Source organism: Xyrauchen texanus, chromosome 32 (genome assembly GCF_025860055.1).
Source record: "Xyrauchen texanus isolate HMW12.3.18 chromosome 32, RBS_HiC_50CHRs, whole genome shotgun sequence".
Lineage (NCBI taxonomy): Eukaryota > Metazoa > Chordata > Actinopteri > Cypriniformes > Catostomidae > Xyrauchen > Xyrauchen texanus.
The window spans coordinates 18,609,732-18,632,228 of record NC_068307.1 but is presented as its reverse complement, the minus strand read 5'-3'; the positions used below and the strand labels follow the sequence as shown (position 1 = coordinate 18,632,228).

Genomic DNA, 22,497 nt, shown 5'->3' with positions numbered 1-22,497 from the left:
TATGTGTTCCACAAGAAACCGGCATCCTCCATGTTTCCTTACCGACAACACATGTTGGACAATTCCGATTGCACATTTGTCAGCATCACTCCACGATCGGAGCAGATTACTATCACACTACAGCTGAGGAGTAGAGTTAAACTAACAGCTGCAGCATTATTGTTTATCACTGCAAGGTAATCTCATGCTCAGTCTCTCTCTCTTTCTTTCTCTCTCTCTCTCTCTCTCTCTCATATACACGCATTTACATTTATTCATTTGGCAGATGCTTTTATCCAAAGCGACTTACAAAAGAGGAAAATATAAGCAAATCATCTTAAGGAGACAGTGGTACAAAAGTGCCATATTACAAATTTTCCCTAGCATCAGAATAATATTCAAAACATATAAGTAGTATTAAAATATATATAAGTGCATTTTCGTTTTTGTTTTTTTGTTAGTGACTAGTTAAGGGCTCTTGGAAAAGATGCGTTTTAAGTAGTTTTTTGAAGACAGAGTGAGTCATTCCACCAACGGGGTATGATGAAGCTGAAAGTCTGAGAAAGTGTTTTGGTGCCTCTGTGTTGGTACAACAAGGCGACGTTCCTTAGGCTTCTAGTGGGTGTGTAGCTCTGCAGAAATTTTTTAGGTATGTTCGAGCAGACCGAGTGACTGTTCTGTATGCCAGCATCAGAGCCTTGAATTTGATACGTGAATCAACCGGTAGCCAGTGGAGTGTGACAAGGAGTTGTGTAACATGCGCTCACTTTGGTTCATTAAAGGCCAGACGTGCTGCTGCATTCTGGATCATTTGCAGAGGTCTAATTGCACATGAAGGGAGTCTTATCTTCCTGATGTTGTAGAGTGTAAATCTACATGATCTTGCGGTCTTTGAGATGCGGTCCATGAAATTTAGTATGTTATCAATGGTTACCCCTACATTTCTGATCGTTTTTGAAGGCGTTACTGTAGTCGAACCCAGCTGCACGGTGATGTTGTGTTCAACAGCAGGGTTGTATGGAAAGACCAGGAGTTCGGTTTTGGCTGGATTGAGCCGCATGTGGTGTTCCTTCATCCAGGCCGAGATGTCTGCCAGGCAGGCAGAGATTCGAGCAGTCACGGTGGTATCGTTGGGCTGGAAAGACAAGTAGAGTTGTGTGTCATCGGCGTAACGGTGGTATGAAAAACCATGTGCCGGAATGATTTTTTACAGCAAGCATGGAACACAATATGCTTAAATAATACTCTAAAATAAGTGAAGCGCTGTATATAGATACTAAGAAACAACAATGGTAATTTTACACACACACTGGATAACCGACTCTAAATCTAGCAGTGCGTATTCTGGGACCAGTCAAACAATATAGCGCACACACGTTTAAGCGACACGAGTTAAAGTTAGTAAACAAACAGCACAAGTCTAGTGATGAATACCACTATTCAACAAAGTAAAAAAAAAATTAGAAACACACGCACAACTGCAGACTCCTGTCGATAGATCGCTTTGCCACACATCCTTGTGTCTCTAATAACTTGTTAGAAACAGCCCACACTGTTGTTACTAGTTTTGAATTAGTAACGGAGGCTTGGGCACCTCTTTCAAAATAGCAATGGCAGATCCTGTGGTGTTAGAGCGTTTTTTAGGACAGTCCTTAGTTTTTCTCTAATTATTTATTTACTTGTTTGTTGAACTGTTGAAAAAGCAATATCACACTCAAAATTGTGGTGTATTGACCATCTATCTAGCTGTTATTCGGGAGTAGGCACGAGGCTGGACATAATGCTGAACATACAGCACTCTTGCTTGTTTGATATTGCTTGAGTATACTCTATATTCTCTTTAATATTACTGTATGTCAACAAGTTTCTCATTTGTAAATATAATTTGTTAGTCACTTTGCATATAAGCATCTGCTAAATGTCTAAATGTAAATATAAAGTATTTTTATTTCTCCTAAGGAATTTTAGGGGTAGTTAATGGTTGGGTTTAGGGAAAAGGTTAGGACAATGTTTTGTTTCACATAATGTTGTTCCAGTGCTAACAAAAGGTCCAGAAACGTATCCTACTTGGCTAACTTGCAGTCACCTAACTGTAAGCATGTTTCCCATTTGTTTATACATACTGAGGGATGGTTAAAAAATACGGTCTCTAGTGATTGACAGCATGCCACATGTGGCCTATATACAGTAGGCTCTGCATTAATCTTAGAAGTCACAAACCCCCCAAAACTGCTTAATTTTATTTGATTGTGATATGAGCAGACCATGTCAGACTTCGCAACAATACAATTGTTCCCTTTGCTACAAGAACTCTTAATACTGTTACTACAGACATGTACAAGTAGTCCGTACCCATCCAGACAGCTCTGAGATTATCTTTTAGAAATGAAATAAAATGTTTGATTAATCTTTAATGAATTCTCTTTTGACCTCAACTGCACATTTCTCAGGGTCGCTGATTATCAAACTAAGCTCTTCTGTGGGATAGATAGATTTCACTGGGAATCGAATAATAGTCACAGATATGTGGAAAACAAGGTGAAGTTATTCCTTGCACTTGAGACAAGGGGGCTCACAGCTATACTCATACTCAGAATTTAATGATGGCACTTTCTGTCAAAGAGTAAGCAATTAATGGTGAACGGCAGGTACCAAAGCTGAGATATCACAACGAATTGTTATTGCTGTTCATCTTTGAGAGGGTGTTCCTCAATTGTATTTTATTTGATCTTGATTGCTTTTCTATTGTTTTTAAAGATGATTTCAGTGCTAGATATTATTAGAAATAGATTTATAGCTACAGCAATGGAACCAGGGTCATTTGTTTGATTATTTCTCAAAAAGTGTCTCCTTGGGGGTCATGTGACGCCATGCAAGAAACAGACGTGTGAGCGACAGCTCTGCGCTCTGTGCTAACTTTTTTTAAAAATTATTTTCATATTATAATATGGTGAAATTCGATACACCCTGTGACACATTTGCTCTTTGAACTAAACATGACAAAGAAATAAAAATCCTTGGGCTCTGGAGACATTAAAAGGCACTTACGTATTCAAGATGATAGCTCTGATGGGCCTGTGGACCAGGGACTCGATTTGGATGGTGTGGCTGGAGAAAATCAGCATGAACTGTCCAACATGTTTGTGATGCTGACGAAGGTTGTTGCTGACTTGGAGGATCTCGCTGTAATAAACTGATCGATTACGGGGATGGAAACAAAATTCTCTAGAGTGGTAGACGTTGAGAAACGGGTCAATTATTTGGAGTCTTCAGAGAGGGAATTATTCCATTCTGGAAAAATTGGAAGATTTAGAAAATAGGAATTGCAGCAATAACATCCGAATTGCTGGAAATCTTGAGCATGAGGAGGGCAGAGATGTGGTGAAATTCCTAGACGAGCTCTTTCCGAGTCTGCTCGACATAACAGGCCATAAGCTCCGAAAAACAGGCCCGATCAATTCTGTCCAAAATTTAGAGATCATACGATAAAGATCCTTTGTTGCATCAGGTGACGAGCAAAGAAAAGCTTTCTTGGAAGAATCACAATATTTTCCGGTTACCGGTTCAAGGAATGTAATAAACTCTTGCATCAATGGAAGATCGCTTTTGCACTGATGTTTCCGGCCAGACTGAGAATAAACACCAAATACGGCCGCTAAGTATTTTTGTGTCCAAAACAGGCACTGTCGTTCATAAAAACAATGGCTAAACATTGGGTGTTTCCCATGTGAGTGGACTGACTTGCTGAACATGCACTCGATTGTCGGAGGAAGATGGGCACCATTGTTGTATCTTTTTGTGTTGGTTCCGCCTAGCGGCTGGAGTTTGTTTTGTGGAATTACTTTTGCCTTGACGGAGGATCGCTTTTCAACTGAAGTTTTTGGCTAGATTGAGAATGGACACAATGGGTGACCACAAAATATCTACATGGCTACACAAAGTATGTCTTTTATAAAGTTGACGGACTGAGTAAGTCATGGTGTATATTTTTATGCGGCCTTTAAGTTAATTTTGACTCTTGACCATCTGAGGAACTGGGATGCATGTTTTGTTTCGTTTTGTGCTGGTTCCGCCTAGCAGCTGGAGTTTGTTTTGTGGAATAATACTGCTTTGGGTCAGTTGTCTATTAATCTGTTCATTCCTTGTACTTAGGCCTCCTGTTGGCTGGAGTTTGATTTGTTGAGTTTTTTGCTAATGTTAATATGAGTAGGTTATCTCTCTCCATGTGGAATGTAAATTGGTTTGGGCACCCCATAAAAAGGAAGGAAGATTATTTCTTAAACATAAGAAATATGATATTGTGTTTCTTCAAGAAACTAATCTTTCTTCACAGGAAGCTGGAAAATTTGGGACGATATGAGGTGGACATGTTTTCTTTAGTGCTGGCTCAAGTAAAAGCAGGGGAGTCATTATATTGATAAATAAACATCTACAATTCAAATTTCTCAAACAGATAAAGATAAATTAGGAAGAGTCATTAGGCTGATTATGGCTGATATTTTAGCACCTAATGCTGATGATCAGGGCTTATTTATAGATCTTGAAGGGATGTTGCAAGCCTCTTGCACCCCTCATGATATTATATTGGGAGGAGACTTTAATCTATTGATGGACTCAGTCCTTGATCATAGTGAAGCATATCTGTGCAAGCCCCCTAGAGCAACAGTGATGCTTCACAGGATGTGTAAAGATCTTAGTCTTACTGATATTTGGATAATTTTGAACCCATCTGGCAGGTAATACACATTTTTTTCATCAGTCTATAGAATAGATTTTGTTTTGTATCATAAGTCCCTCATTTCATTTGTTGTGGATTGCTCAATTGGAAACATCTTAGTCTCAGATCACACCCTGGTGAGTTTAGAGATGTTGCCACATAAAGAGAAATATAAATCATATAGTTGGCGCCTTAATGTATCCCTTTTGCAAAATCCTGATTTCCAACAAATGTTTAAGGCTGAAATAAATGTTTATTTGGAGACCAACTGGTCCTCATTATCCTCTGTGGGCATGGCTTGGGAGGCACTTAAGGTGGTTCTTAGGGGTTGGATCATACAGTATGCCTCATTCATCAAGAAATCCAAAGCACGAGAACTTGTGGAGTTGGAAGGAAATATTAAAAGTGCAGAGGCAGTGCTGAAGCACCGTATGTTGTCTAATGGCCCCAGAGAAGTGAACCGATTTGAAATACGTCTTGATCTTGATCTTATAGTTCCACGTCTTTGTCTACTGATGAGGATATTAGAAACTTTGTGGAACCATTAGAACTCCCTAAATTGACGACTGAGCCAAAAAATTCTCTTGATTCTGAGATAACATTGGAAGAGCTTGGTCAGGTAATTAAGGCCCTGCCTACAGGCAAGGCTCCGGGGCCAGACGGTGAAATGTTTCAATCTTATGCTACAGAACTGGCTCCACTTTTGTTAGAAGTTTATACGGAATCATTAAAGAATGGAAAGCTTCCCCCAACCATGACACAAACCCGGATCAGTCTGATCATGTCTCCAAGCGTAAGTGTTACCATCCAAATTCCCTCATCCAGTTAGATGTAAAAAAATAAAATAAAATTCTGGCTAACCGATTAAGTAAAGTTATGACATCTCTTATACATATAGATCAGGTGGGGTATATTTGGGGACGCAGATCTTCTGATTGGCATTTTATCGACATCATGTGGTCAGAAGCGAATGATCAATCTCCGGTCGCTGCCATCTCTCTTGACACCGAAAAAGTTTGATATGGTAGAATGGGATTATCTTTTTAAGATTTTGGAAACGTATGGGTTCGGGAGTATATTTATTGGTTGGATTAAGCTAATTTATTAATGATTATTAATTAATAATTAATTATTAATTTCAGATTAGCCCTTCCAGTGGCCCAAACAGGGCATTAAGCATTTGGGAATTTTATTCCCAGCAATTTTGTCAGTTAATTTTGATCCTTTAATAAAAAAGTTTTTAGAATAATGTGGACAGGTGGGCTTCATTACATTTATCGATGATTGGGAAGGTTAATGTTATTAAAATTTAATTGTATTCCAAAATTCAGCTACCTGGTACAATCTCTCCCTGCAGATGTCCCCCTCTCTTATTTCAAGCAATTTGAGAGAATAGCGTAGTCCTTCATTTGGAATGGTAACCATCCCAGGTTAAATTTCACATAGACCAACTGACAAAGGTGGGTTAGGCCTACCCAAGATTTTGATTTATTATTATGCATTCGGTCTCAGACATTTGGCTCATTGGTCACTTCCACCTGAGAGAGAGCCCCTCCCTGGTTTTGTATTGAAAAGGAAGTTCTTGCCCCTATCTCGCCTCTGCAAAGCCTTTCGATCTAACTAATCAGAGAAGTTAAGTCAAACCCTGTATCTTGCATTTACACTCTATATGGACAAAAGTGTCCAGAGTGTTTAACTCTGATATTTATTTAAATGTAGCCTTGAGCATATGGCTGAACTCTAAACTATGTATTAATAAGTCCACTTTCTGTTTGTCAGATTGGATTGTGAGGGGGTTAATACACTCGGTGACCTTTATGAGAGTGGAGTATTGGACCATGCTAACCAGTCAAACCTTTACATATTGTTGGTTGCTAGAAGGTGTTCCTAATTGAATGCTATATCCACTTGAGGTGGATTACGTGAGACCAATTGGAGTCTGCACTACCATTGTTAGTCCCAACGTTACATCGCTGTTGCTTTGCCCAAGGTACATTTACAATAATTAATTTGGCTGACTCACAGTCCATTCAAGCTATACATTTTTATCAGTACATGCATTCATTGGAAATCTAACCCATGACATGGTGCAGTACAATTTGAGCATCAGGAAGTTAAATTCTGCTCAATTTAGTCGCATTGCAAAGGGTCTCTGTTGCTCATGTTGCCTTAAATAGCCAACTCTTATTGAAAATGAATGGCTGATATGTCAAACCTCTCTCAAGTGTGAATGAACCATAATGGGAACGCCATGAGCATTTTTGAACTCTCATATTAAAACAGTTAAATATTCAGTGCATAAGCAGGGATGAGTGATCTGGATGGTTATGAGTAAAGAATGAGTTTAGTCACTCTGATCTGTAAATGTTTCCCTTAACTTTTCTGTCATCTGCATTTGTTCTGCGTGCAAGGAAAGTAATAACGTTGGTGACATTTGGCCTCTGAGCAACCATTTATGAAAGAGCAGGAAAGATTCATTTTCATATTTGAAAAGCACAGAGTAAATGAAAGCGGAATAAACAATTTCCTGATATAAATACCTGTGCTTGCTGCCTGACCTCATACATTTTTTTGCAAAATTACATTATGTGGTTTATTACATGTATCGCTGCAGTTCAAAGGTAAAATATCTACTGTGTGGATCTAAAAGCGAGTTAAATGTTCTCCTAAACAAGTGAGTTTTCAATGGTTAATGCTCTATCAAGTTTTAAATCAACAAAAGTTAACTCTCTACACTATACCTTAACCCTCTGGTGTCTGAGGGTGTTTTGGGCCCTGAAGAAGTTTTGACATGCCTTGACATTTGGGCTTTTTTCAGTTGCTTAAAAACATTTTATTGGCTAAAGTCTGATAACACTGTATTCAACACAAACTGGGCTACAATAATATGTGAGCAGCATGTGTGTACATGTTTGTATTTTTGAGAAAATAACGTTTATGCGTGGTTTTTGAAAAAACTAAGAGTTTTTGCTACAAAGTGATGTGAAAACCATCGTGATCACTCATTCAAACAAAACAATTTAGTCATTTAACTTTTGTAAGACACTTTTAGTATTAGAAAGGCCATATGCGAGGAGGCGTGAATGTGGAGCGGAGGGGGGCGGGGCCGGTCGGAATATCGCGCGCCCGGTCCCCAATCAGCCTGATGAGGCTAGCTGAGGATAAAAGCGGCGGTGACGATTGTTCGAGAGAGAGAATTACGGACATGTCCGTCATGTGTGTTTGTTTATGTGTTTTTGAGTTTCTCATTAAAATATAATTTATGTTGACAAGCGGTTCTCGCCTCCTCCTTGCCCATCCTTCAACTGTGTTACATTGGTGCTGAAACCGGGAAGGAGGAGGGATGCCCGTCGCAGAGTCCTCGACACTGCCGTCCACCCAGGGGCGCCGCTGCCATCTGCCGGGTGACGGAGTAGCCCGACCGCCCGGATCGCGGAGTGCGGCCGTCGTCCGCGGGGCAAGTGGGGACTGGATACCCCGACCGCCTGGAGCGAGGAGCCGCTGCGGGGCGGAGGAGTGCCCTGCCGTCCCCAGAGACGCGGAGGGTCGAGGGAAGACCGCCCGTCTGCGAGGAGGAGGAGGAAACTCTCCGACCGCCCGGGCGGTAGAGCCGCTGCCAGGGGCGGAGGAGTGTCCCCATTTGCCGCCAGAAAAGCGGAGGCACGTTCTACCCGCTGGGGTCGGCGGTTTCACTCCGGTTCAGCCCGGTGTTGGAGCGGCTGTCGTCCGCCTGAGTGTGGAGGAGTGTTCGAGGACCACGCGACGGTACATCAGAGAACCGGTGAGTGAGCTTTTCTCTCTCTCCTCTCTCTCTCCCTGTCGCACCGTGTTGGCCTTTTCCTCGCCTATTTTGTTTTGTTGTTGTTGTTGTCTTCCCTCCTGTCTCCTCCCAGGGCGAGGAAGGCGGGGATGACCACGCGGGACGTAAGATACACCCGCCCCAGGGATGGGGGGTGTGCGTCATGCCGGTGGCACCCGGCCTGAGATAACGCCGGGAGGAGTGTGGAGGCGGAGGGCGGGGCGGTCGGAATATCAGCGCCCGGTCCCCAATCAGCCTGATGAGGCGCGAGGATAAAAGCGGCGGTGGCGATTGTTCGAGAGAGAGAATTACGGACATGTCCGTCATGTGTGTTGTTTATGTGTTTTTGAGTTTAAGTTTCTCATTAAAATATAATTTATGTTGACAAGCCGGTTCTCGCCTCCTCCTTGCCCATCCTTCAACTGTGTTACAGTGAACTATAATGAATATTGATTGTAATTCACACCTGAGGAGACAAAGATCCCTCCCCTGGGCCTATCACTGAGGAATGTGACAGAAAGACTTAATGATCAAAATCAAGTTTTAAGTTAAAAGAAGTAATCAGGCCATACATTTTCTTTACATAAAGACTTAATTTTAGACCTGCACTACCGTTGCTCACCAAGACTGCATTTATTTGATCCAAAATACTGTAAAAACAATGATATTGTGAACTCTTTTTACAATTTAAAAGAACAGTTTTCTATTTGAATATATTGTAAAATGCAAATTGTGATCAAAGCTGAATTTTCAGCATCATTACTGCAGTCTTCAATTGTAGAACCCTCACGGGAAGGAGGACAGGAAACGAAGGTTCCAGGGAAAAAGGTAAGGGTTTTAATGTCTGTCTCAAAAAATAATTATAACAAAAGCAACACACAATAACATAAAGCGCAGTGGGTTGGCTTGTTCTGGTCCAGTCCCTCTGCTCTCGCGACGCTGGCTTTTCACGCTCTCCTCACTCTACTGCAATTAGAGACAGGTGTTAGTCATAATTTGGCCCAGGTGTGGCCCTTACAGCTTCTCTCTCCCGGACGGAGCTTGACCACGCCCCGCTGCCACATACCCCCACCGCCCGACTCAGGCGAGGCGTCATCCGACCTGCCTACCACTCCCCATTTCTGGAGAGGAAGTCGTGGCAGCCATCTGCACCCCGGTCTGTGGATCACCTTGAATTTAAAAGGCTGGAGGCGAGATACCAGCGGGTGATCCGGGCGTTAGTATCCTTCATCGCGGTGGAGCCACTGGAGTGGGGCATGATCGAACAGAGGGTGAAGGCCGCCCCAGCAGGTAGTAGCGGAGGGTGAGGACCGCCCACTTGATGGCCAAACACTCCTTTTCCACGGTGCTGTACTTAGTCTCCCTTAAGGAGAGCTTCCGACTAATGTACAGCACCGAGCTCCTCCCCTCCACCAGCTCGCGAGTACGGCCCCCAGCCCTCTGTCTGAAGCGTCCGTCTGCAAAATAAAAGGAGAGAAAAATCAGGTGCATGTAAGCGGCCCCCACAAAGTGCAGCTTTAATCTGCGTAGCGCCTGTTGACACTGCTCCGACCATTGGACGGATCTGGAGCCCCCTTTTAGTGAGATCAGTCAGCGGGCTGGTGGCGTCGAATAATTAGGCACAAATCTTCTGTAATAGCCAGCCAGCCCCAGGAACTGTCTCACCCCTTTTTGGTCTTAGGTCTAGGGCAAGTCGCATGTCGCCGCAGTCTTTTCAATTTGGGGGCGCACCTGGCCATGACCTAAGTGGAACCCCAGATACCGTACCTCCACCGCCCAACCGCACACTTCTTAGGGTTTGCCGTGAGCCCGCCCGTCGCAGCGATCTCAGGGCGGCCCTCAGATGATGCATGTGCGCTGCCAATCATTGCTATAGATGATAATGTCATCCAAATAGGCAGCGTCGCAGCGGTATCGCGGTCTGAGGATCCGATCCATGAGTAGCTGGAGCGTGGCTGGGGCCCGAACAAACCGAAAGGAAGCGTCACAAATTGGTGTAATCCAAGCGGCGTGGTGAAGGCTGTTTTCTCGCGGGACATTGGTGTCAAGGGGATCTGCCAATAGCCCTTTGTTAAATCCAGGGTCGAGTAAAATCGAGCAGTACCTAACCGATCGAGCAGTTCATCAACACGGGGCATTGAGTGCAGCGTCAAATTTAGACACAGCGTTGACTTTCCTGTAATCCACACAGAACCGAACCGACCCATCACTCTTGGGAACAAGAACAACCGGGCTGGACCAATCACTGTGGGATTCCTCTATTACGCCCATATCGAGCATTGCATCTAATTCTTCCGAGCGACTTTCTTTTTATGTTGGAGTAGCGATAAGGCGACAACGCACCACAGCGCCCGGCTCGGTCTCGATGTGGTGCTGTATGAGGTTCGATGCGGCCGGGAGAGGAAAACACGTCCGCAAACTCTTTTTGTAACTTCGGAAACCTCTGTGAGCTGCAGCGGTGAGAGCTGGTCCCCACAAGTGACCGGAGTGTTAAGATTGTAGTTTTGTTTACCTCGGTCCGAGCTCCGCCCTCTCGGAACTACCGTGGCCAGCGTCACAGAGGCCGTCTCCTCCCTCCACAATTTCAGGAGGTTGAGGTGATATATTTGTGCAGCGCCCCTCTATCGATGCGTTTGACTTCATAATCGAGATCCCCTACTGGTCGTGTGACCTCAAGCGGTCCTTGCCACTTGGCGAGTAATTTTGAGCTTCGATGTTGGGAGTAATACAAGCACTTTATCTCCGGTGCAAATTCCGTAGCTGAGCACCCCTGTCATACAGCCGGCGTTGGCGTTCTTGAGCTTGGAGCAAATGCTCTTGTGTTAATCGCCCCAGTGTGTGGAGCTTTGCTCGAAGATCAAGAACGTATTGAATTTCATTTTTGGCATTAGAAGGTCCCTCCTCCCAATTTTCACGGATGACATCGAGGACACCGCGGAGCGTCGCCCGTACAACAGCTCAAGCGGGGAGAACCGGTTGGAGGCTTGCGGGACCTCTCGTGCCGCAAATAACAGGGGTCTAGCCACTTATCCCAATTTCTAAGCGTCATCGTGCGCGAATTTCTGAATCATGTTTTTGGCGTTTTATTAAACCGTTCCACTAGGCCATCTGTCTGAGGATGAGTAGCAGCTAGTCTTGAATCGATTTAATGCCCAAGAGCTCGTAAAGTTAGCGAAGTGTCCGTGACATAAAAGTTGTGCCTTGATCGGTGAGGATTTCTTTCGAATCCCCACCGGGAGATTATCTTGAAGAGTGCCCCTGCAACACTACGTCGCGGAGATGTTGCTCAGAGGCACTGCTTCGGATATCGCGTCGCGTAATCCACTAGGACTAACACGAGCGATGTCGGCGTGCTGACCGTTCTAATGGCCCGGCGAGGTCCATCCCAATTCTTTCGAAGGGGACCTCGATTAATGGTAGAGAGCGCAAAAGCGCTTTTAGGGTGGCGGTGGGTTTACCAGCTGACATTCGCGACGCGCCGCACACCACCTGCGGGCGTCACCGCCAATGCCCGGCCAATAGAAGCGGGCTATTAGGCGGAGAAGTGTTTTTCGTTCCCCTAGGTGACCGGCCATAGGATTATAGTGAGCGCCTGGAAAACCATTTCCGGCGGCTCCGTGGAATCAATAATTGTGTTACTTCCTCCTTTGTTTGAGCGTCCTCGTCACCCTGTATAGCGATCTTTAATAAGCGAAAAATCACGGATATGAGGCGGCGACACCGGCGGAGTTGTTGACCATCGATTACTCTCACTTGGTCAAAAGCGTGCTTAAGGGTATCATCCGCGACTGCTCAAGGGAAGTCCCCTCGGGAATTCCGGAGAGGAGGCGTCCACCTCGCCCCTTCCCGTCACTTTCGGAGCAGTCGAGGGCGGCCCTGGCTCCGCCTCCCCGCCAAAGCATCGCACATCACACACCCCTTCACTCTCGCGCAGGACCCATCCGCACAAACTCCCTCCAATAGCTTTCTAAAATTCGGCCAATCCGTACCCAAAATTAGCGGATGGGTGAGCGAGGACTAACAGCTGCCTCTACACTATGTTTTCTCCCCTGAATTTGATCGCCAGAGTCACCACGGGATATTTGTGAATATCCCGTGTACCACCTACCCTCACCAGTTTAGCTGAGCCCAAAGCCCGGGTTGAACCAAGCGTTGGTGGATGGTGGTCTGGTTACAGCGGTATCCAACAAAGCTTGGTATGTACCCTAGTTCTTACGAATCGATGCGCTCCAACCCGATCGGGGGCAGCCTGTGGAGCATCGGAGACCCGTACCACCGCCCCTATTTCCATCAGCGGGCACTGATCCGGAAGTGGTCGGTCTCCGCACCTCCAGCAGACCCGGCCCAGGCGCTGCGGCCGCACCCGTGCTGGCGAGCGCCCCACCTGAGGAGGAGGCGGCTGAAGGATGGAGAAGGGCTTGGTGGGCGTTCCCAAGACCGGGGAGCTGGAGCTGAGCAGCTCCACGCCTGCGAGGGGCAGGAGCGGACCCTGGGGAGAGAGCAGGCGAGAGGGAAGAGGGGAGGGAAAAAAAACAGGGGAAGACACAGGGAAAGGGGAGACAGACAGAGAGGGCTCATCCGCCCTCGGAATCGCCGCCATGTGGTCCTCCGCTGAGCGGACGGCTTCCTCCAGCGGCGCCGGGCGGTGGCACTGGACCCACTCGGCCGTCTTCGGGGCAAGCGCTGGACAAACTGCTCCAGTACCACCTGGTCGACGAGCTCCTCGGCGCCCGCGGTCAGCGCAAGCAGCCACCTCCGACCGCGCATCCGCGGGCCGTTGGGCGGCAGCGAGCGGGCGGTCGGATTTCTCCAGTTTCAAGGCCGGAAGAGTTGGCGACTTTCCTCTGGGGACCGACCAACCCGTTGCAGGATGGCTCTTAGCAGATCATTGTAAGCCAGGAGGCTTGTTGCCGGCAGTTGTTGGGCCGCGAGTTGTGCTTCCCGGACAGGAGAGGGACTAATCGGGCTGCCCACTGGTCTTGGGGCCACCCCAAATCTCCGCCGTCCTCTCGAAGAGGTCGATGAAGGCCTCTGGGTAGATCCGCCCGGCCCCATCTTCTGTAGCGCGGTGGGGGCAATGTGGCGTGGGTGTCGGGGTGGCGGCTGCGGCTGGAGCGGCCTCCTGGCTGAGGAGGCTCGGATGGCGAGCGGTCCTCTGCTTGGGCCGCATGATTTCAAAAAGCGGCGATCCTGGTCTTGCGGAGCTCAAGCAGGGATTGTTGGTGGCTCTGGTGGAGTGTCGTGAGGGACTGGAGGACTTCAGCCAGCTGGGAGGACTCTATGGGGCGACTCTGTTCCATTATTATGGTTTTTTTTTTTTTAATGTCCGGGTTTCGGCACCAGTGTAGAACCCTCACGGGAAGGAGGACAGGAAGCGAAGGTTCCAGGGAAAAAGGTAAGGGTTTTAATGTCTGTCTCAAAAATAATTATAACAAAAGCAACACACAATAACATAAAGCGCAGTGGGTTGGCTTGTTCTGGTCGAGTCCCTCTGCTCTGCGGCGCTGGCTTTTCACGCTCTCCTCACTCTACTGCAATTAGAGACAGGTGTTAGTCATAATTTGGCCCAGGTGTGAGCGCCCTTACCGCTTCTCTCTCCCGGACGGGCGCTTGACCACGCCCCCGCTGCCACATCAATTTACCAAGATCCTTCAGAAATCATTCTAATATGCTGATTTTCTAATATGGGCATATTTACATAACATTTGACACATTTACACCCTAACAGAAATTTGCAAGCACAAGCTTAGTTGATGATGAGGCAGCATAAACACTAGTTAAAATATATTCTAAACATTCATATTATTTTTATATCATATTTATATCATACAGCATACAATTTAAATGCCTGCTTTAGCCGAAACAGCATTTAAATGTAACTAAAACGTGCCTATTAGGACATATTTCAAATTTCAATACTCTGAATCCTGGCTGGCAAATCTGGAAACCATCCAACTAGTAAAATATGTACATGTTTATATAAAATAGCATGTCAACTACTATGTAAGTAAAACTAAATGACTTACTCATCCAAAATTGTTTCCTCAGCTGGATCAAGTCTCTCTTTAAAATGCAAACATTTATCGGAGTCCTGCTCCTCTTCTGAGGAAAATGTGGACTTTTCCTAACCTGTGTATTGTCCCATCTTCCAAACGCCCCGAAAAGTGAATGAACTTGTTGTTTTTAAGACACAGTCAGGGGCGTTTAACATTTGCATTGATTGCCTCAGCACCTTATCATATGAATAGCGCCCTCTGCCCGTGGGTGTGATCACATTAGGGATAATTATCTGAGCCAGGAGAAACTGTACATTGCTTTAGTTTCATACAGACATTCATATAGACATTTTAAGCTTTTTTTAGACATATGTTTCATGTTTTTGTGATAAGTATTCGTGGAGTTTCAGTTCATTTCTGTGACGTGTTTCAGAAATATGCTCACAAACACAGAGACAGCTGAAAGCGCACACCCTTTGTATTTTACAAAAGCACAAGGTTTTGTTGTTATTGTAAGTGTACACAAATAAATGTAGACCTTTTATAGTCTCTAATGAGTCTTCCACTTATCTGTATGCCCCAAAATGACGGAGTATTTTATGTTGTTTCCGCTATAATGACAAAAAAATCGTGTCCGTCGACCCCAGAGGGTTAAACCTAAACCTAACTTAAAGTGCCATAAAAAGCAAATGTGAGATGTAAAAGAGATTAGGTTTTTAAGGTGTTCTAACGTGTTTTAAATCAACAAAACTGACATCCATACCCTAAACCTTATAGTTAAACTTAACCGATAGCATCACAAAAGTAAATATGAGATGAAAAACACAATTGCTGAATTAACCACATCATTTTATGGCACTTCGAATGGTGTTATCAGACCTGTAGCCTGTTTGCTTTGTTCCGAAACAGGGACTAATTTGTTACAATTCTTTGTTCTGTTCACTTTCACAAGGCAACTCTTCAGAATGGACCAAAACTATGTCAATAAAAGTCACATGTGGGCAAGCTGTACCCTTATTTGGTCACTATGTTTGTTCACTGTTTCAGGATTAAGCTCATCCATTGATATACCGGTTAAAATTATATCCCTGTAAAAAATGTGTTAACCATTACAAAATTTAGTGAGCGTCGCCAGTTAGAGGTTGTGTTCTAAATAGTTTGTTTGCAGTCGGTCTGAGACCACCTTGATTGTTTTGGTGTTGATCTGAGCACGATTGCCATGTTCATATATACCTAAACGAACTGAACCAAGGGAGAAAAATGTGCCAGGTTCCAAAACAAATGCCCCAAATGAGCCAGGTGTGAAAACGCCCTGAGACACTTTTGGCTTATGTGCTCTCCAGAACTTATACAGTACTTCTGTCCTTCACGTTGCAAATGCAATACTCTTATTAGTTAGAGCTACAGTAGTAAGCTTGTAAATGTTGTTGGTTATGTAATGCAAACATGAAAATGGATTGCCTTACAAGTTATGCACTGTAATGTATATAAACCCAAAATAGACACTTAAAACTGAAACTATATCCAAATTGCAGAGGTTTAATACTTAGTGTCATAGGCTTAGAACAAACCTTAATCAAAATGTTTGATGAACATCACTGAATATACTGGGCTGTCTTGCTGAAAATAATGAAACAAAGAAACCGAATATGAAGCATAATGAAAAGAATATGTAGAAAGGAGACAACGAGAGGCCACATCTTTTCTGTTGTGTCCCTTATCATAAGCATTTCCTGTATTTCTGATGTCTCTGTCCAACATGGTAATTATCATCTGCACTGGGTATAAACACGGTTGATTAAGGCAGATAAAAGAATCATGAGTGGAGAGATTACTGTAGACCTGCAGATGAGGTACAGCACAAGCCTGTAGGGTGAGGGCATTTTGAGATGGATGCAGAGTGCGAAGACACAGTCTAGCTGATGAGAACCTGTGATCACAGCTACTTTGCTAGTGATATCAAAATCACACATTTCCTTCTGATCACTGCTATATTCTGAGTGTGTGTGTGTGTATGTCTCCTAATAGAAATGTCATTTCTGATTTAGATGATGCAATGTGATGACACTTGTGCCTCTGGGGGTGAGGCAGACCCATCATATCGTAGCTCGTATCAACAGAAGTAAAATGCCAGTGTTGGAGTCAATAACTGCATTTAGTGTTTACTTCAGGAGAGCACCATACTGTATACTGCACCTTTTCCAATGTTAAAATACACTGCATGGACCAAAGTATTTGGGTACTAGAGATGGGTTAAAATATAGATTTTCGGATGCATCCTGGTGCAACCCCTTTACCACGATCACTCGCATTAGCAGCCTAGATTTCACGCAATACTACTAAAATTTATATATTTTTCAACTTGCTGGTAAATGTTTGCATTTCATTCACAATGAATTGTGTAGTATGGTGGTGGAGTATTCAGTGATATCCTTTCACTACATGTTGAGAGTAAAACATGTTGTTCTGTGTAATGTGTGTCCAAAGACAAGATCCATGCGAACCATTTGTAAAAAATAAATAAGCATTTAATTTGAATCATGCATGGAACAAATAAGATAAAGCCATTCGAGTCCTGTCTCATTAATATTTACAGAAATAAACTGTAAATTTACAGTTTATTTTAAGAGACCTTACCTGTTTTAGGGCGTGTTCAACAAATCAGTTTAAATACTTTTAAATAGTACAAATTATGCAAGTACACAACATTTGTAAATTGTTTAACATTAAATATGTTACAAATCATTTTTGAATATAATATCTTATTTATTGATTGAATACAGGAAGTTGTTCATTTTTAAAAAGCCAAAACTACTAAAATATAATTAGTAAAATAAATATTTTCATAATGTACCAAGTAAGAAGGTCCCCTGTATAAGCATTAACTGGGAGACAATTTTGAAATGTAATGGCATCCAATGGAATTTTAGAGAATTGTGTGCTTCCATCTTTGTGACAACAGATTGGGAAGAGGATTTTAATGTTCTACATGACAATGCCTCTGTGCACAAAGTGAGGTCCATAATTAAATTATTTACTGATTCTGGTGGTGTTGTGTAAACCTGACTTACCTGCACAAAGCCCAGACCTGAACACATTTGCTGACTGCAAGCCAGGTCCCATCACCCAATATCAGTGCATAATTTCAATGATGCCCTTGTGTCTAAATGGGAGCAAATCCTCAGAGGTATTGTCCAGGATATAGTGTAGAAGCTTATTGGGAGGCTCTCTATTTATGCCCATGGTTTTGAAATAATTCAAATCCATAAAAAACATTGTTGTGTGGGACCAGTTTAGCCTACCTGTTATCATACAAATTATCATAGCATGTAAATGGTAAATGGTCTGCACTTATATAGCGCTTTTTTAACCTTAGCAGTTTTCAATGACTCATTCACCATGCACACACCCACACACACACACTAAAACACCAATGATGGCATGCAAGATGCTAGCCTGCTGTTGGGAGCAACTTGGGGTTCTGTGTCTTACCCAAGGACACTTTGACATGTGGATTCATGTGGCTGGGAATCGAACCACCAACCCTGCGATTAGTGGCCAACCCGCTCTGCCACCTGAGCCACAGCAGCCCCATGTTTTTAAAGTCATAATACAGTGAGATACAGAATAAAGTCATGAAAATGCAATTGAGAAAAGATAAAAGATAATTTATCTTGTGCATGTTTTCTATAAAGCAAGGTTTTTATCATGAGATTAACCTGAACTCTGATAGAGATGCACTGTAACACCTTAGCAACAAACAAATGTGTTGCCTTATTACCGTTATCGGTTAAAAATTATCCTTCGGTAGGATGCATACCAAGATCTGCTGCACTTATAAATAGAAACAGCAATCTACCACTGTTCCAAACATCACTGTTCCATAGTGTACTCAACACACAAATAGCAAAGACTGCTTGACTAGTGACTAGAGTGTAGGAGTGAAAGTGTACAATGCTCTTATAGGATTTTCACACCTGAAATTGTTAACCCAGGTTCCTAACCCTATATGTAATCCTAAATTGTCTTATTCCATGTTCTCATTTGCTATACCTATAAAACACAATGTGTGAGCATTTCTGAGACTGTACAAAGCACATTAATATATAGGAAGGCTAGCATTGAAGCAGTTTATGGTTCGTTGTCCATTGCGAAACAACTTGCCATAATGCTCTAGCAATGCATTGTTTCACACTGTATACCTTTGGCACCACAATTAAGTGCTAACACTTACAACACTTCAGGAGAAGGGCGCTAAACCCCTTAAAAAAAATTACAAGTGTGAAATATTGCTTAAATTAGAATTAAAAGTGTCCTTTACCCAGTAAAAAAAAATTAAATATGTTAACCCAGGTTTGTGAAGGAACTTAGAGCAAACACTTACTTTATTCTGATATCTCCTTTTTGTGGAATTCTAAAAAGCCTATTTAATGAATTTGTCAAAAGGACTCTTCAGGAAAGCTTCAAACGTCAACGTGTCACTGATGGCTTTAATCGTGCTGTAAAAATTATACTAATCTTATTTTTTTCTTTCTTCACAGAAATCTTTTAGACAGAGACACGTTCTCCAAATCTGATCCACGTGAGTACAACCAATGTAAAATGAAACTAAGCTTTGCGCCTCTTCATTTTCCACTCTTTCTGCATTAATTAGGGACCCCCACTCATTTTCTCCATAATCTCATCTTTCTCCTTTCATCAAACATCAGTGTGATTCTGATGAGATCTTCTCATCTGCAGCTCTTTGCTTCTCTCCAAAGAACCTGAATGAAACGTGAACTCAAATGTGCAATAGAAACAAGCTTTGAAGAGACCCTTTGAAAAGAGACTTTAAAAAGGAGAAATTGAAGAGAGGATACATTTGTGGATAGATACTGTATACTGTAGGGAGATACAATATAAGATAGGGAGTTATTGTCTTAGAAATATGGTCTGGTCAAGCTTAGGTACATTATTAATTTAACTTGATTTACAACTTTTGATTTAGATCTAAAGTTGTAATTTAGATTTAGATTTTGATTTAGTTCGCTAGAATGCGATTTTGCATCAGCATCTTGAACGTGAGTCTGTGTAAAGCCGGTTCAGTACTCGCAGGTTCAAGATTGGCCGCAACACACTGCTTTCTTCGGTAAAATAAAGTCGGGGCCGTAAAACCCTTTCTTCATCTCAGACGGAGGGGCAGGCTCTATCGCAACCTTCTGTAGGAGGGTAGCGATTTCCGCGTGCAAGGCAGCAGTGCTCTCGGCCTTCATCGAGGTGAAGTAGATGGCACTGAACCTGGGCAGATGCTTGGCGAACTGAATCGCATAACTGAGTCAGACGGTCCAGGTCCACCATCGCGACGGGTTGGAGAGCACAAGCTACGCATCCAAGCACCGGGCAAGTGTGAACAAGGGGAAAATATCGTCGGACGTAACTGCGGGTGGGGCCTTGTTGAAGGTGTTTAAGCCCAGTGACTGTGCTGAGTCGAAGGACATTGAAGCACTTACCTACCTCCTGATACCCACCAGAGGATCGGTCGGGGAGGGGGGAGGAGGTACATCATCCCCACAGTCCGTCGAAACCGTCCGGGTGTGGACGTGCTTGTGCCACAGCTGGGTGCCGCTGGAACGCTGAACATGCCAAAATGGAATGGTGGACGGTGGTCGTAATGACTGCCGTGCACACCGGATATGTGACCCAGGGAATAAGGAAACCGCTCTTTTGTTGAACTTTTGGATATCGCAGCTACTTGAGCGTGTGGCGAAATTAGATGAAAATGAAATAAAAGATTGTCCTCCCAGCCCTCCAATGGGGGATGGAGAGGTCTGTTCTCCAGCTCCGGAAAAGTGGGTCTTCTTATCCCTGGGCAGCCCATCTAAGGGGCGCTTCGTAGCCGCCTTCTTGGCATGATGGCCATGAGACGGGTGGCGTCTGCTTCCTACGGGGGGGCTCGACGCCGGGGCGGGGCCGTGGCCGAGCCGGTGCCGTCACCGCAGCAGGACACACTTGATGACTAGCAGACTGGGAGCAGGATCTTGAGCCGCACCGGGCAGGATGCGTTGGATGGCCTCTGTCTGCTGCTTCATTGCTGAGAACTGCTGGGCAAAGTCCTCCAAGGTGTCGCTGAACAGGCCAGTCTCGGAAATGGGGGCGTCAAGGAACCGTGCCTTGTCGGCCTCTCTCATCTCGACCAGGTTGAGCCAAAGTGGGTCTCCTGGACCAACAAGGTGGACATCGCCTGCCCGAGAGAATGCGCCGTGACCTTCGTCACCCGGAGCGACTACCAATCCTGGTGCGGAACTACCCTCATGCAGCTCTTTTAGCGCCTTGGCTTGGTGGACTTGCAGGAGAGCCATGGCATGCAGGGCGGAGGCGGCTTTTCCAGCGGCACCGTAGATCTCGGCTGTCAGGAACGACGTACAGGCCCTGGATGGGAGCTTTGGTCACCTGCACCAGGTGGTGCCGCTCTGCGGGCATAGGTGCACCGCAAGCGCATTATCCACTGGGGGCATCACCGAGTACCCCTTGGCCGCCTCACCATCGAGGATAATGAGGGCGGGGGAGCTGAATGATCGGGACCAGGCAGTAAAAGGTGCCTCCCATGATCTGGTCAGCTCCATGTGCCCTTCCGGGAAGAACGGAACTGGGGCGGGGCATGGCTGTGCTTTCTTACGAAGACAAGCTGCAACTGCAACATTGCCATGGTCATGTTCTAATTTAAATGTCAGCTAATGTTAATACTATCTATCTAAAATATATATATATATATATATAAAATCACATGATGTGGACATTACCATTTACTACATAATAAGAACAGTAATAATAATACATCATTTATTTTGCTTGTGTTATATGTTTTTTTGTATGTATTTAAACATAATGCCACTAAATATTTCCTATTTTTTGTCCTTTTCACAGTGTGTGTCTTGTACACCCAAGGGGTGGAGACCAAGCAATGGAGAGAGGTGAGCTCAAACACACACACACACACGCTCGCATGAATGCACGCACACAACATGGACTCACAGCTTATGTTCACAAGTTCAACCTCTTTTTTTTTTGTTGTCTGGCTGAGCTCTGACATCCCTTTTTAGTGTTTTGTGTAGTCTGTGTGAGAATGCATGGCTGATATGCACTCATGCCATTCGGGTGTTTGTGTCTCTGAGAACGCATGGCTTTGTTTTGTTTCTGTATTGCCACATTTCTCTCAGTCTTGAGTCACACCCTGCCTCCTTGTCTCCTCATTATTAGTTTATTGGTTTCACCGGTCCCCTGTTAACCTGTTTCATCACTTTCACCATCCTGTCCTGCATTGTTTCAGTTAATTAATTGTTCCTGTCTTCATGTGCTGTCTGCCTTCCCTGTCAGTCCCGTTATTCTTTTGTTTATTCTAGTTTGTTTTACTTTAGTTGTTCTCCATCAAGAGAGTTTTGGTTTTGTATGTGTAACAGGTAAGGATGGGCAAGAAGGAGGCAGGAACCAGCTGAACAGTAAACAAAAACTTTAGTGGTAAATGTAAAAACAACATAAACAGGCAGCATGGCTGTGTGCGTCTCTCTCGCTCTCTCTCTCGAACTGGCACTTCCGGCTCGTCTTTATTCCCTCCCGGGTGATTACCACGATTTAGCGCTGGCCGTGTGTCCTCACAGCCTGGCCCCGCCCTCCTCCTCATCACAGCATGTTTTTGGTTTTATTTAATAAAAGTTAATTGTTGCAATCTGTGCTTTGGTCCTTCCTTCAATCACCCCATACCGTGATAGAACAATCCAGCCACTACTGGACCCAGCAGAGGCACAATGGGCATCTTCCTTTTTCCATCTCCACCATTGTATTTTCCATCCGTCAGCACATGATCCAGCTCATCCACCTTTACAACGTCCGGCAGAGGGGAACTGACGTGAGGGATTTTGTCTGCTATTTTTTTTATTGCAGTGGATGAGCTGCATTATAATGAGACTGATCTTAACGAGGTATTTAACATCTGCCTCGATCAGTCTCTCAGTTGGTTGGAGATAGATAAT

At 44.3% G+C, this 22,497-nt stretch overlaps 1 protein-coding gene across 6 annotated transcripts in view; it reads left to right on the top strand.

Annotated features, from left to right (window-relative positions):
* The window catches only part of LOC127626165 (copine-5-like), a 193,592-nt gene that overhangs the window by 31,721 nt on the left and 139,374 nt on the right, over window positions 1–22,497 (top strand). For all 6 annotated transcript variants that reach the window (XM_052101754.1, XM_052101757.1, XM_052101756.1 and 3 more), the window contains exons 2-3: window positions 19,033–19,073; window positions 21,395–21,441. In XM_052101754.1, the coding sequence (XP_051957714.1) occupies window positions 19,033–19,073; window positions 21,395–21,441 (88 nt within the window). The remainder of the gene's footprint in view (window positions 1–19,032; window positions 19,074–21,394; window positions 21,442–22,497) is intronic.